The sequence below is a fragment of the Gallus gallus genome, chromosome 3 (genome assembly GCF_016699485.2).
Source record: "Gallus gallus isolate bGalGal1 chromosome 3, bGalGal1.mat.broiler.GRCg7b, whole genome shotgun sequence".
Taxonomy (NCBI): domain Eukaryota; kingdom Metazoa; phylum Chordata; class Aves; order Galliformes; family Phasianidae; genus Gallus; species Gallus gallus.
In genome coordinates this window covers 39,983,799-39,995,907 of record NC_052534.1, presented here as the reverse complement: position 1 = coordinate 39,995,907, position 12,109 = coordinate 39,983,799, and the positions used below count along the sequence as shown (strand labels likewise).

The 12,109-nt window shown below is 44.4% G+C and overlaps 1 protein-coding gene across 1 annotated transcript in view; it reads left to right on the top strand.

Moving 5' to 3' along the window:
- Positions 1 to 3,154, top strand: part of PGBD5 (piggyBac transposable element derived 5) — a 64,959-nt gene extending 61,805 nt beyond the window's left edge. The window contains exons 6-7 of the mRNA XM_015284385.4: positions 489 to 594; positions 2,112 to 3,154. Of these exons, the coding sequence (XP_015139871.3) occupies positions 489 to 594; positions 2,112 to 2,307 (302 nt within the window). The 3' untranslated portion in view covers positions 2,308 to 3,154. The remainder of the gene's footprint in view (positions 1 to 488; positions 595 to 2,111) is intronic.
- The last annotated feature ends 8,955 nt before the right edge of the window (positions 3,155 to 12,109 follow it).

Genomic DNA, 12,109 nt, shown 5'->3' with positions numbered 1-12,109 from the left:
CCACTGGAGTAGAAACCCTGTTGCTCTTGGTCTTCACAGGCAGATCTGAGGAAGGAGCTCATTTCAAGGGACCTGTTTAGGACTGTTGGAGTTCAAAGCAGGAAATACCAAGTCACAGCTCTAGAGTTGACCGCAATTCCTTGTGAACTAACAGAAGAGACATTAACACGCTATTGGTAGTGGGCTGCTGTGGGACTAGGCTAGTGGGTTTTTTTCCTGAAATGTGGTGAGAACATTTGTCTCCCTAACACCTTTTCACCTCCAACTAAATATTGATTCATCTTCCTTTTTCCCTTGTTCAATGTACTACCAATGAAAAAAACATCAGGTTAGCATCTCCATTCCAGGTAACAGAGGGGCCGTCTCTCAGTTTTGGGACAGAAACTTGCAAAAATTTATCTTCTAATGCTCAATGTATGTAAACTGTATCTTTCAAAGGCTACACCTATCGTGTGGTTTTAAAACTGTTGTGTTTCTAATTGATGCAGGAGTTATAATTAAGAGAAAAAGTGGAGAAATTCCATGCCCTTTGGCGGTTGAAGCATTTGCTGCTCACCTTAGCTATATCTGCAAATACGACGACAAATACAGCAAGTAAGTGAGAATGGGCTGGGGATGAGGGAGTTTCTTTCTTTCATTCCTTCCCCATGGCTGGACTGAGTTCTCCATGTGGAACTGCAGCTGAGAGCCCAGTCCTGCTTTCACTTAATTCATTTCTGTCAAAAGGCTTGTTCCAGTCAAAGATCAGAATCTGGCTCTGCACAATGCTGAGAGTTGCATTGCTAGCCATGCTGTAGGGAATCTCTGCAGGAGTAAAGTGATGAATGAGCACTCATCATTAAACACATTGCATTTCTTACTGCTTCCTTTCACCTTTTGAATAACCTCATAAGACCTGCTAGTCTCGCTTTGGCTCTATCTACCTACCTATCAGTCCAAAAAAAGAAAATTATGAGTCTCATGTTCTTAGCATCTTGAAAATGACTTATAAGAGGAGTTGGGAAGATGAGCCAGGAGGCTGATGATGTTCTTGGCCACATCAAATTCAAGGCTAAGTTGAAAATTCAGCAAAGGTCTCCAAGTCTCTCAGGATAGCTCAGCTCTCCACTCCTATCAACAGGTGGTGATCATCTGTCTTGGTGATATTTGAGCCACCTTGAGCCAGAAGATGCTCAGCTGTGAATACAGAGCTGAATTGGGAGAGCAGAATATAGATATTTGGGCTCCCAAATTCCATTTGGTGTCCTCACTGCTAGCTCTTAATGTAATGTAGAAACAGAGACAAGTATAACAGCAGTGGGGAAGCTTGGCTGTGGGAGTAGCAGTGAGATGCAGATGATTTCATGAGCTAAAAACTGAGGAGAAAAAGCAGCAGATTTTCTAAGTTAATCTGAGCGAAGTAGAAAGAATTTGGTGTGTGGAAAGCAACACAAAGAAAGAGATGAGGTAGTAGATTTAAGTGATTACTAAAAAAAATGAAAACAGAAAAGTGGAAAATTTTATGACTGAAGAGAATATTCTGGTAGTCCTAGAATTAGTCAGAGCCTAAATATAAGGTTGTCAGTCTGTCCTAGTTCTTCTGCCATGTGGAGAGGAGGTGCTCTATCTCTGCCCCCATGTCATCCCACATACTGTTGACAACAGCAGAAATAATTTTTCTCCTACAATTGAAACAATTGAGAGGAGAGGCATCAACAGTCTTCCCTAAACCGTAACCTAACGGGCCTGAGTCTTCTATTTTAGTTACAGTCTGAAGGGATTCAGACCAATGGCTCCCAGCACTCGGGTGTTTGTCACAGGCAAGCTCTAGGAGTATAGCATCAGTTTTTTTGCTGTGTGCAGAGGTGAATGCTGCTGAGGTTTTGGCTTCTGAAATAAGGACACTGCTAGAAATTTCCAGAACTGTAGAGACAGACAACTAACTGTAAGTGATTTCAAATACAAAGTACAAAATTCTTGAAGATCATGCTTTCACTTGGCAGTAAGTACTGGTCCTGCTTCCCTTTTGCATAATCTTCTTCTAGGGTTATTTCTTGCCTTCCAGATGAAAGTGGTGGCTGAATACTGTTTGTTTATTTGTTTGTTTGTTGCCTTTTCTCTTGGCTTTGTAGGTATTTTATTTCTCACAAACCAAACAAGACCTGGCAGCAAGTATTCTGGTTTGCTATCAGCATTGCTATAAACAATGCCTACATCCTCTACAAAATGTCAGAGGCCTACCATGTGACGAGGTATAGCCGTGCACAGTTCGGTGAAAGACTTGTAAAGGAGCTTCTGGGCTTGGAAGACACCTCACCCTCCCATTGATGTAATGTTCTTGGTGGCATAGGCAGGAGGTGGAAGGTAAGCAGAAGAAAATACCACACCTGGAACAGCAAAGAAGGAACTTCTGACACCACCAGTGCTGTCCTTCTCCAAAAACACCAAGTGATGCCATTAGAGAGGTGGAAACTTTGTTCCTAGTAGCAGCTGGATGTAAACATGTTCCACAGAAAGTGCCACAAGAAACGCTGACACAGAATTGCATATGTGAATGCCCCGTGGGTATCTGTACACCGGAAATGGACTCAAATTAGTTGTCTCTCAATGCTATTCATTAAACAGGGTCATCTTGTAAAGTCATGCTTGGGCTCAGTGCTTGCCACAAGCTGAGATAGCTCAGCAGGCCCAGGTGGGCATTGCATAGAACTCTGTACCTTATTTGGAGTTACTCAATTCCGGGACAAGTAGTGTAAGTCTGTACTGTGGGCTGTGGTTGAGAGTGCCAACCACCTTGTAGGAATCGTTGCTGTCCTCACAGTGTGCTAAAAGAAGCAGTTCTGAGACACTAACCCCAAATAGGCATATTGACAAACAGAACCTTTAAGGCAGGCAGCCAGGAGCTGAGAACTGGTTAAGACTTTCCTTTCTTTTTTTCTTTTTAAAGCGTAAGGCAATTTGATCCCCTATAGAACACAGCAAGATTAGAAGAAACCAAATACATGAGTAAATTTGAAATGGAAAAACATGACACTGATTTATTTTTTTTAAACCAAGATGAAACATTTTATACATGAACAGTGAGTGAATTAATACTGCCTCACATCTTAACTGCCATGGTTGGTATACAGGTCAGAAATAAGAGCGTAACAATTATATTTTTTCTTGATTTCAACTGTCTTGTCTGTTGCTTTAAAGTCTAACATAATGGACTGTTAAGTGGATAACAAAAACTGTTTAATTTCCTTTTATAAGTGTCAAGACTTTTCAGTCCATTTTGGAACTTCATTTGGCACAGAGTTGGCAGGAAGAAAATAATTCACTGATAGCTGCATGTATCACATTATCACTGCAGGATGTTCTGTAGGAATTCTTCTCACTAGAACACAGGGCTTGTTGCAGTAGCTGTAATTAAGCAGACTTGTTTATCAAAAATAACATAGCATTGTGTTTTGCAAAAAGTCCAGTTGCAGACAGAAGTTAAACATCACTAAAACAGAGCAAGCCCAAAGAGTTCACCTGTTCTGAGTCACACTGTAGAGGACAAGCATCGTCATGTGCTTGGTGCCTGTGGCTGAGCTGCTACAGTTTGGCGTTGGTGGAATCTGAAGGCAGTAAAGCTTTGGGAAGCAGTGGAGAGAGAGGGAAGTATGGTTGAAACAGGAGATATGGAGGTGAAATACTGCCCTGCCCTCTACACATTATTGATTTCAGTCCACAGCTCAATTACCAAAAAACCCTTTGTATTCTAAAGGTTAGCAGTGATGGAAACGGACAGGATTGTATTAACTTACAGGGCATAAACCATGTTGCTTAAAGGAGTGACTGATTTTTGGTCCCCAAGCTTAGCATTTCCTGAGAAGTTTTACCAAAGAATGACTTGGGCTGATTTAAGAGGAATGGAGCAATTGATTGATTTAATGATCAGTATAAACCTCACCAGTTTATATAAAGGGTCACGAATATGAATTTCAGAGCTCCCTGATTTCCATTGCTATGGCCATCAGAGATGCCAAGGCACTGCAAATGCCTACTGCACAAATCAGCGAGGGGCTGGTAAATTATTGACTGGCCCAAGCAGAATCCTTGCACTTACAGCTTTCTGTTTCCACCAATGTCTTGAGTTTTGGAGTAAGCTTAGGCAGATCTCACCTGGTTGCAGGGAAAGTAAAGGGACAGCCAACACCTTGGTGGTTCTGCTTGCAGTACAACCCAGAGACCGCCCCACCTGTCCTGCTCGGCCTGCCAGCCACAAGATAAGTGACAAACTGCAGGTTTCTTAAGCGCCTGTTTTCAATTCTCAGTCCACAGCGTCTCCATCCTGGAAAAGAGAATAGCAGAGGTTACAACCATGTGCACTGAAGGCCTCAGAGGCTCAAGAAGAAGGGGAGGGTTTGTACCGCTGTAAGTCCTTGGTAATGCTGGGCTATGGAGGATGAGCTCAAATCTTCTTGTCCCAGCAGGGAATGGAGATGATCCTTCTGCAGACTGAATGTGTGGTGTGGCTGGGTCTTACCAGTCTTCTAAATATCCTGGGGAGGGGGAGGGGGAAGGAGAGGCTAGCGTGAAACATGGAAAACTAACGTCCAGCCCTCAGATTCCATTTAAGAAACTCCACAGAGATACCTGAAGGCAAACGGTGTTATTGTTGCGAGCTCTCTGCTCAGGCATTATCGACTTTCATTGTGACAGGATGAGTAGTGACAACTTCATTTTGCCCTGTAAGTTTACATGGCAGTCAGAGTCAGGGTAGTAAGGAAAGGTGTGGCAGGAACTCTGCAGGTCAAACGTTGCATGAACAGTAGCTGCTGTGAGCCCAGCTTCCTTCCATTCCCCTGCTAGACCAGAGCATTTGCAAGATGCTGATGCCCCCAGCAGCAATGGAGAGGCTTGCAGGGCTTCCTGGGAGCTGCTTTGCATGTCCAAGGAGCGAGCACAGCACTCTCCAGCTATGTCGTAGCCCCTTCAGCTAGAGCTGGGGCCCTTTGCAAAGTGTTACATCATTACTGTGTATGCTTGAAGGCCTGGATCTATGCCTTCCCATTTAGAAAATGCCTTTCCTTTTTTCAGGTGTCAGTAGGTCCAAGGCTTTGGAACATTGAGTTTTTCTACCAACTTTTGTTGTTAATTATGTGGATTACTTGAGCTAAAATGACGAGGTCCTAGCTTTTTGCCTCAGGGACTGGGTCCTGAGTAGTTTTCCCTAGAATTGGTGTTGATGGGGGATTACACAGTGGCTGACTATTACAGGGAAGATGCTTTAGTCTCCTTTTGCAAAGGAGAAAAATCTAAACAAAATTATAGCTTTGCAATGAATTTCATTTTCTTAGCCTTAACCATCCTTCATCATTTTGAACTGGTGCCCTAAGCATGCACAAACATTCCATAAGTAAGCAGAAATAGTTATATATATTTATATGTACAAAATGCCTGAATTTTGGCTCTGAAAGCCAACAAGCAGAACCCACCAAAGCATAGTTTATATCCACAGATAACTGTTCCACCTTATCTTCTCCGTCTGTTGATTTGGAGTGGATGAGGTTGAGGAGAGTTAGGATTTCTCCTTGTTAAAAAAGCATCTTGCACTTTCTCTAACTTACTATTAGAAAAAGAACAAACAGCAAAGTAATTAAGGAAGAAATTGAATGAGATTAAAAAGCAGAAGTTTGTTAATCGCAGCTCACATTCTGTAGCATTTCCTTTACTGCAAACTGGCTGACTCAGAGTTGGTTTTCCCACCCGCCTGTAACACTAAAGCTTCTCCCTAGGTAAAGGGAAAAAAAGATTTAGTCTCAAAGTAGTGCAAGGATGCTAGTTGTACTGTGCGCGTGTGTGTTAATTGTGCAATGGCTTGTGAAACGACACCAAACTTTTCTATCTTCTTTCTTTACGTGTCCTTGAGACAATCTGGGTAAGAGGTCTTAAAGCTCAGCAGTGGCTGAAAGACAGCAAAAATGCCACCGGGTCACAGAGGAACCTCTGTGCTTTTCTCTAGGAAAGAGAGTTTGAAGCTGAAGTAGACATGGGATCAGGAAGACTCACGTCCCTCCTGCTGAACTGAATTTTCATTCACCTGTACTTCTGGAAACGATTTAATTATGGTATGCAAACTCTGTTTCAGAGAACCGAGACCATCAGTGAGACATACTGACCGCCTTCTATGCACAGTGCTTCTTTCAAGAAATGTCTGTCCTGCCACGATCCATTCTTGGAAAGCATTTCTTTCCTAGTACATAATATAACAACATGACAAGAGCTCAGAAGCCACCGTGAAATGGCTTCCTCTGCTGTTGTCTTAGTTGAAAAATGCTCCAAGGGCTTGCAGAAACTCTGCCATTTTTTACTTCAGCCCATTTGTGCACTTGACACTAGGGCACAATTTAAAGACACCTCTTCTCCGTTTTCCGTTTCTTTTCTCTGGCCCCAGCTCTTCTTCATTTACAGTGACATCCCAGTGCCGCTAATAGGCACAACTTTGTTTTCTTCAGAAAAATACATTCACCCATTTCCAGACTGGCATGAAGGAAAGCAACTCCAAGGCCTTTCATCACCTTCAGCTGTGCTTCTGTGGCTGTGGCTTTTTATTTTTGCTGAAGGGCTTTTTTTTCCTTCTAGCATTTAGTAGACTGCCTTGAGCCGGTGGGTAGTTAAAGAGGCCTCCTCTGGCTCTGTGTCTTGCATGTCTTAGCATCCACTAGTCCTGCAGCTGATTTCAGTGATGAGCAGAGGTTTATTCTGCACTGATAGCTCTGTGTGTCTACCTCTTGGAAAGTGCTCTTACGACGGCGGTAGTCATCAGACACCATTATTCCTTCATATAGGAGCTTTCCCCTTTGTAATCAGTGAGGCACAGCAGAGATAAAGGCACGATGAAACTGCAAAATGGGGCTTGCAATCCTGCTGATTATGTCCATGTTCTGCGTTTACAGCAACTTTGGTCTTTGTCAGATGTGCTTTTCCAAACTAAAACTGAGAGCAGGACAGACATCATCCTGCTCTGCAGCAAGGGCTGTGGGAGCACAGCACAGGTTCTTTGCACATATAGGCCTATATGAGTCAAAACCAAGCTGTGCTGAAGGTAAGAGAAAGCTGAATAAAACAGAGCAGCCCAGCCTGCCAGGGGAGCACGGAGCAGGAAAATAAACAGAGAATCCAAAGCTCTGCTGTAGACTAGTCATCAGTGCAGAATTCAGAGAAATAATTACTAAAGCTGTCTTGAGGAAAGTATGAAGTCTTCCATCCATCCCTGCTGTGGAATGTTCCGCAGCAATTTCTGATTGCTATGACTGGTGTGAGATCGTCTGTAAAACGTGAATACATCTCAGTCTGGTTGAGAAAAACATGCAAGTGTCAAAAAAAATGTTAGCGATGTTTTGAAAGGTGAGAAACTTCAGCTTCAAAACATTTCTGTATTTGGCCTTCATTAACTAGGCTATTTTGCACAGAGCTCATCACCTGCTCAGATGTAAGCCTGTTGCCAGTGCTACTCGGTATATATTTCTTCTTGTAAAGGCTCTTCCCAAACCTACCTTTCTTTGCAGAAGCATTATGAACTCGAACTGGAATGGCCCTTTTGTGGTCATCTCACTGTTGGGGAACAGCTGAGAATATCCACGCTTCCGTACAAAAATTCTTAATTCTTCCAAAATGTAGCCCTGAAGAACTTCACTGGCCAACAAAGCCTTCGAAGCCCATCCCGATCATCCCACCAGCTCTTGGTCAGTCTGGAAGAGGTGACAACACAGAGTTGTCCTTTCCATTTACTTTTGTAGTATCACTTTGCTGATCCTCCCTGATATTTTGAAAATCACAGATGAAACAGGGTATTGGTTCTGAAGCCTTTACTAATTGCAGTCACTGTGAAGGTGTTCCCGTTTTGCCCCATTAGTGCTGCCCTACTAGGTTTCATATGGGCTCAAGAGATATTGGCATCGCCTACCCACTGCTCCCATTGGAATGGCTGTGACAGCTCTCAGCGCTGTCCAAGGGGTTATGGTGTGTTTTTCTTGTCAGTGGTTTGGTTTTCTTTTTCCTTGGTTTTTTTTCCCCTTTTATTTAAACCCTTCACACTTACCAGTCTGATAGGGCTGGTGAGCAGCTGTTAGGTATCACAGAAAGGCCTTATGTGGTAAATCCCTTTTGTATCACTCTTCCGAAGTAACGACTGCTAGCATTAGATGTCAAAGTGGTCCACACAATGTGTAGTGCAAAAATTCTATCCGTGAAAACATTACTCGGCAAAAGTGCTCATTTGATGTAACTGCAGCAATCCTGGAATGCTTGGGGAATCTGGATGGAGAACCTAGTGGGAAAGGACCATGGCACCGTGCTGTAGGGCTGGAACATTCAGGATCCAATTGGATAAGTGGAGAGAGGTAAGATGAGCGCCCATACACCTCTGTTCATTAGAATCAAAAAGCCTGCAAACACTTCTACTCTTCAAGTATTTACAGAACGCTCTGGATTTCAAACAGAGCACTCAATTTCACTGGTTACCAAAAGAAGCCTAGAAACAATGAAGCAGAGCCCAGTACACTAGGTTCATCTGTCCAGAGCCTCAACCCACTTGGTGTCAAAGTCACGATGTAGTCCTTTTTCTTCAATTAATCTGTGCCAAGGTGTGTGCAAAACGTGCTGAACTATTTGCATCTCTCTGTGAAACCAAGTTACTCATTTGATGGAAAACAAATTGCAGGTCTCACACTTACCTTTGCAGCCTGGATTTTTCCTCTGTTCATAAGCCAAATATTTGCCTGGCATTTCAGTACAGAAACTAAAAATAACTTTACCCCATGTTCTGAAGAGAGATCGGGAACAAAACAAAACAAAGATTTTTGCCACAGGTGAGGCTAATTGGTGCAACGAAGAGGCAGAGGGAACAGAAGAGGCTGGGCACGCAGAGGAGAGGAGCCAGATGATTCCTTCTAACTTATCTGTCAGCACGTGCGCTCCCCCTCCCCTGCTGCCATCAGTCCAAAAGGAAAGGCTGATGTTTAATACAACCGCTCTGCACAGCCACTCCACTGCTGGCTTCGCTCCATGCCTTTGCTTACACTGTGCACATCGGTAGTCACAGAGCAGGGAGCGCGAGGGAGGGAGGCTGAGGGGGTACCGTGGGAGAGATGGGAGCGAGGGGAATTCTGGAGAAGGAATCTCCCCGTCCACATCTCACTCTAATTCATATTTAAAATGCTAAAGTGACATTCCATCTAATGCGGCAACTGCACCAAACACAAAGGTTGGCCTCAGCTGTCAGAGCGCTTTCAAAACAGCTCCTTTGGGCTGTGCTCACATCAGCGATTGCAATTCTGCTGCAAAGTTCCATATTCCTAAAAAAAATGCCAGTGATTTCTGTTGAAAATGTAAATTCCAGAGGTAAAGCATACACTGCAATTGCTTTCTTTTCCTTTCCTTTCTTTTAATTTCTCCGAGCAGTTTTCTAACAGCCACGTCTTTCGGGGAAATGCATGCGTGTGACCTCTTCACAGAGTGATCCACAGCTGTGTTTCTGCATGGGACAGGGAACTACTTTTGTGACACCGGTTTTGTTCTACACAAAAGGCACGCTTGCAATAAATTTTTACAAGTTTTGTACACCATGAGCTAAATTCTGAGTTCCAAAAATGTGAAGTGTGGCAACAATAACAAAATGGGTTTATAGTATCACTCTGATATCTTGTCATGTGAATTTATTTCTTCAACGATGTTTGTTTACAATCAGCAACTTTGAAATACAGTCAGATATATTACCGGTTGCTTTTCTGCCTCGTTCTTTTCTAGAATAGCTCCAGCAGTTTGTGTGGGTGAAAGGGCGTGGAGAAAATACCCACAGATAAATTACACGTTCTCACTCTCAGACTATTATAGACTGAAAACCCAACGCCTTTACCCGGCCACTGAGTACAGATATGTATTCTTCTGAAAGAACAGAGTGCAGACAGAGCCCCCAGGTCCCCAGCACAGAAAGGGAAGGGCCCTGCTGCCCCCACCACCCCGGGCAGTGCCTCCAGCTGCCCCTCGGGCTGAGCACAGGGACGTGGGCTCCAGGCATCTCTGCTGAATGCTAACAGCAATTTGTCCTTGCTGCTCTGACCCTGCCTTGCCAAGCTTCAGCTGCACCACCGGTGGTACCCACTGGAACCATCACCCACATGCCAAGTGAGTGGCATTTGCAGAAAAAGCTAAACGCACATCGCCTGCTTGAAACCCCAATCCACGAAGGAAGCAGAAACCTCACAAGAGAAAACTTAAGTGAGGATACAGTATCTCTTTGCCAGCAACTGAAGGAGAGATTTCCCCCATGCCACGTGCCTGTGACCCCCCAAGGACCAGGCTGGATAATGCGCGTGGCTCAGCACTGACCTCTTGCTGGGATGTGTCAGGTGCCTGCTGTACCTTCACCTTGCTCACGATGTATTTCTTCCTAGCAATCGGTATTTTCCATGGGAAGAAGTTTAGTTTGCATCTAAACTGTCCAAAGAAAAATACGGATTTTTGGTGAATGTAGAACATGACCAAAAGCAACCAGCTGTGTGTCCCTTGACCTTAGCTACCTAACATCACCATGGACCCAGCCTCTAATACGTGGCTGTTTTTCTCAAGTTGCTCCCCTACTATCAATAAGGGAAGGGGAGGAGAGTCTGGCATGCTTAGCAGCTCTGAGCTCTGCATCTGTACCAGCAGACAGGTGGCTGAGTGTGCCATCCTGGTGCCACAGGTACCTCACTCCACAGACACTCTGAGCCAGAGCTAACCAGAAGAGATGACAACAGGCCCCTGCCACATGCCGGCCAACACGTTTAGCTGTGATGAACCAAGTGGGAATTTCTTTTAATTCTCTGCTGTGGTAGAACTGCTCCCAGCCCTCTGCTGACCGGTCCCCGGATGCGCCGTGACCTGAGCTAACGCTGTGTGTAATCAGGCTCCGTCATCGGAGCTGCGAGCAGAAGCACGAGTCATCTTTAGCATGCTAATTGAATGAAACAAGGAATTTAATTTGTGAAATTATGAAACCCAGGATCTGATTAACATCGAGACACATACACATGTGTAACCTCAGCGCTGTCACTTAGAACAATGGCAGCCATTCAGATCAGGCCAAGGCCTTGCAGTAACTCAATCTCCCATTAAATGATTTTCAGGGGAATTTGCAATTAGTTATTCCAGCAACGTAGTCTTTCTTAATTAAGCCAAACTTAACATTCCATTTTGCAGTGCTTTCTAATATCCTGCTTGACTTGCCTCTTCATCCCCAGAGAGGAGCAGGGTGAAAGAGGTGCCAAGTCACAGGCGCTGCAGATAGCTCAGCCACCACCGAGCCCGGGCACTTCTTCAGCACCTTCATCCAAGGCTCAGAAAAGCACTTGACATGCATTTAATGAATTTCATCTCATCAGACCCCTGCAAAGCAAAGTCATCCCAGCTCTGCACAGACCATCTCCGTGTTCCGGTTTCCTCTGATTACAGAGCAGGACAGATGCACAGTTTCATCTTCAGCAATGAAGTTTTAAGAAAGGAAAAGGGTTACGAGAATTGAGGAGCCCAGGGATGTGGGACCCTGGGGTCAGCATGAAAAAAATAGTTCCAACACAGGAGGGCCCTCATGGGGGCACCTCTGCCTAGCTTTGCCCCAGCTGTATTTCAACATCCCTAACCTTCACCGTCTTTCGTTCCCTCTTCTTCTCCTTCCATGACCTCTGTCTTTTCCCCATATCTTTTGTTACACCACTCTTTCACTGTTGTCCAAATGCTGCTGTTCACTCGGATGCAAGTGCACCCTCTGGCCCTAGGGACTGCTAGAGACTTCTCTCCCTCTTCTGCTATTCCCACTTCCCAGGAATGGATGTGATTTCTCAATAGTGCTTGTGTTGACATCACCCGTTTCCTGCTAAAGGTTTTGCTCGGAAACCCCAAATCCAGTCTTCATTTCAGAAGCAAGAAACGTGGTAAAGAAAATCCTCAGGCTCACTAGGAATTCACAGCCCACAGACCAGTAGGAGGATAGACAGCCCTAAGCAGATGAGCTCTCCTTCCACTACACAGCCCTTGCCCCAGTGTAGTTGGAACCAGTGGTGACGTAAACACAAGAAGATGCAACAAGCCAAAATATTCTCATTTATACTTTCAAAAC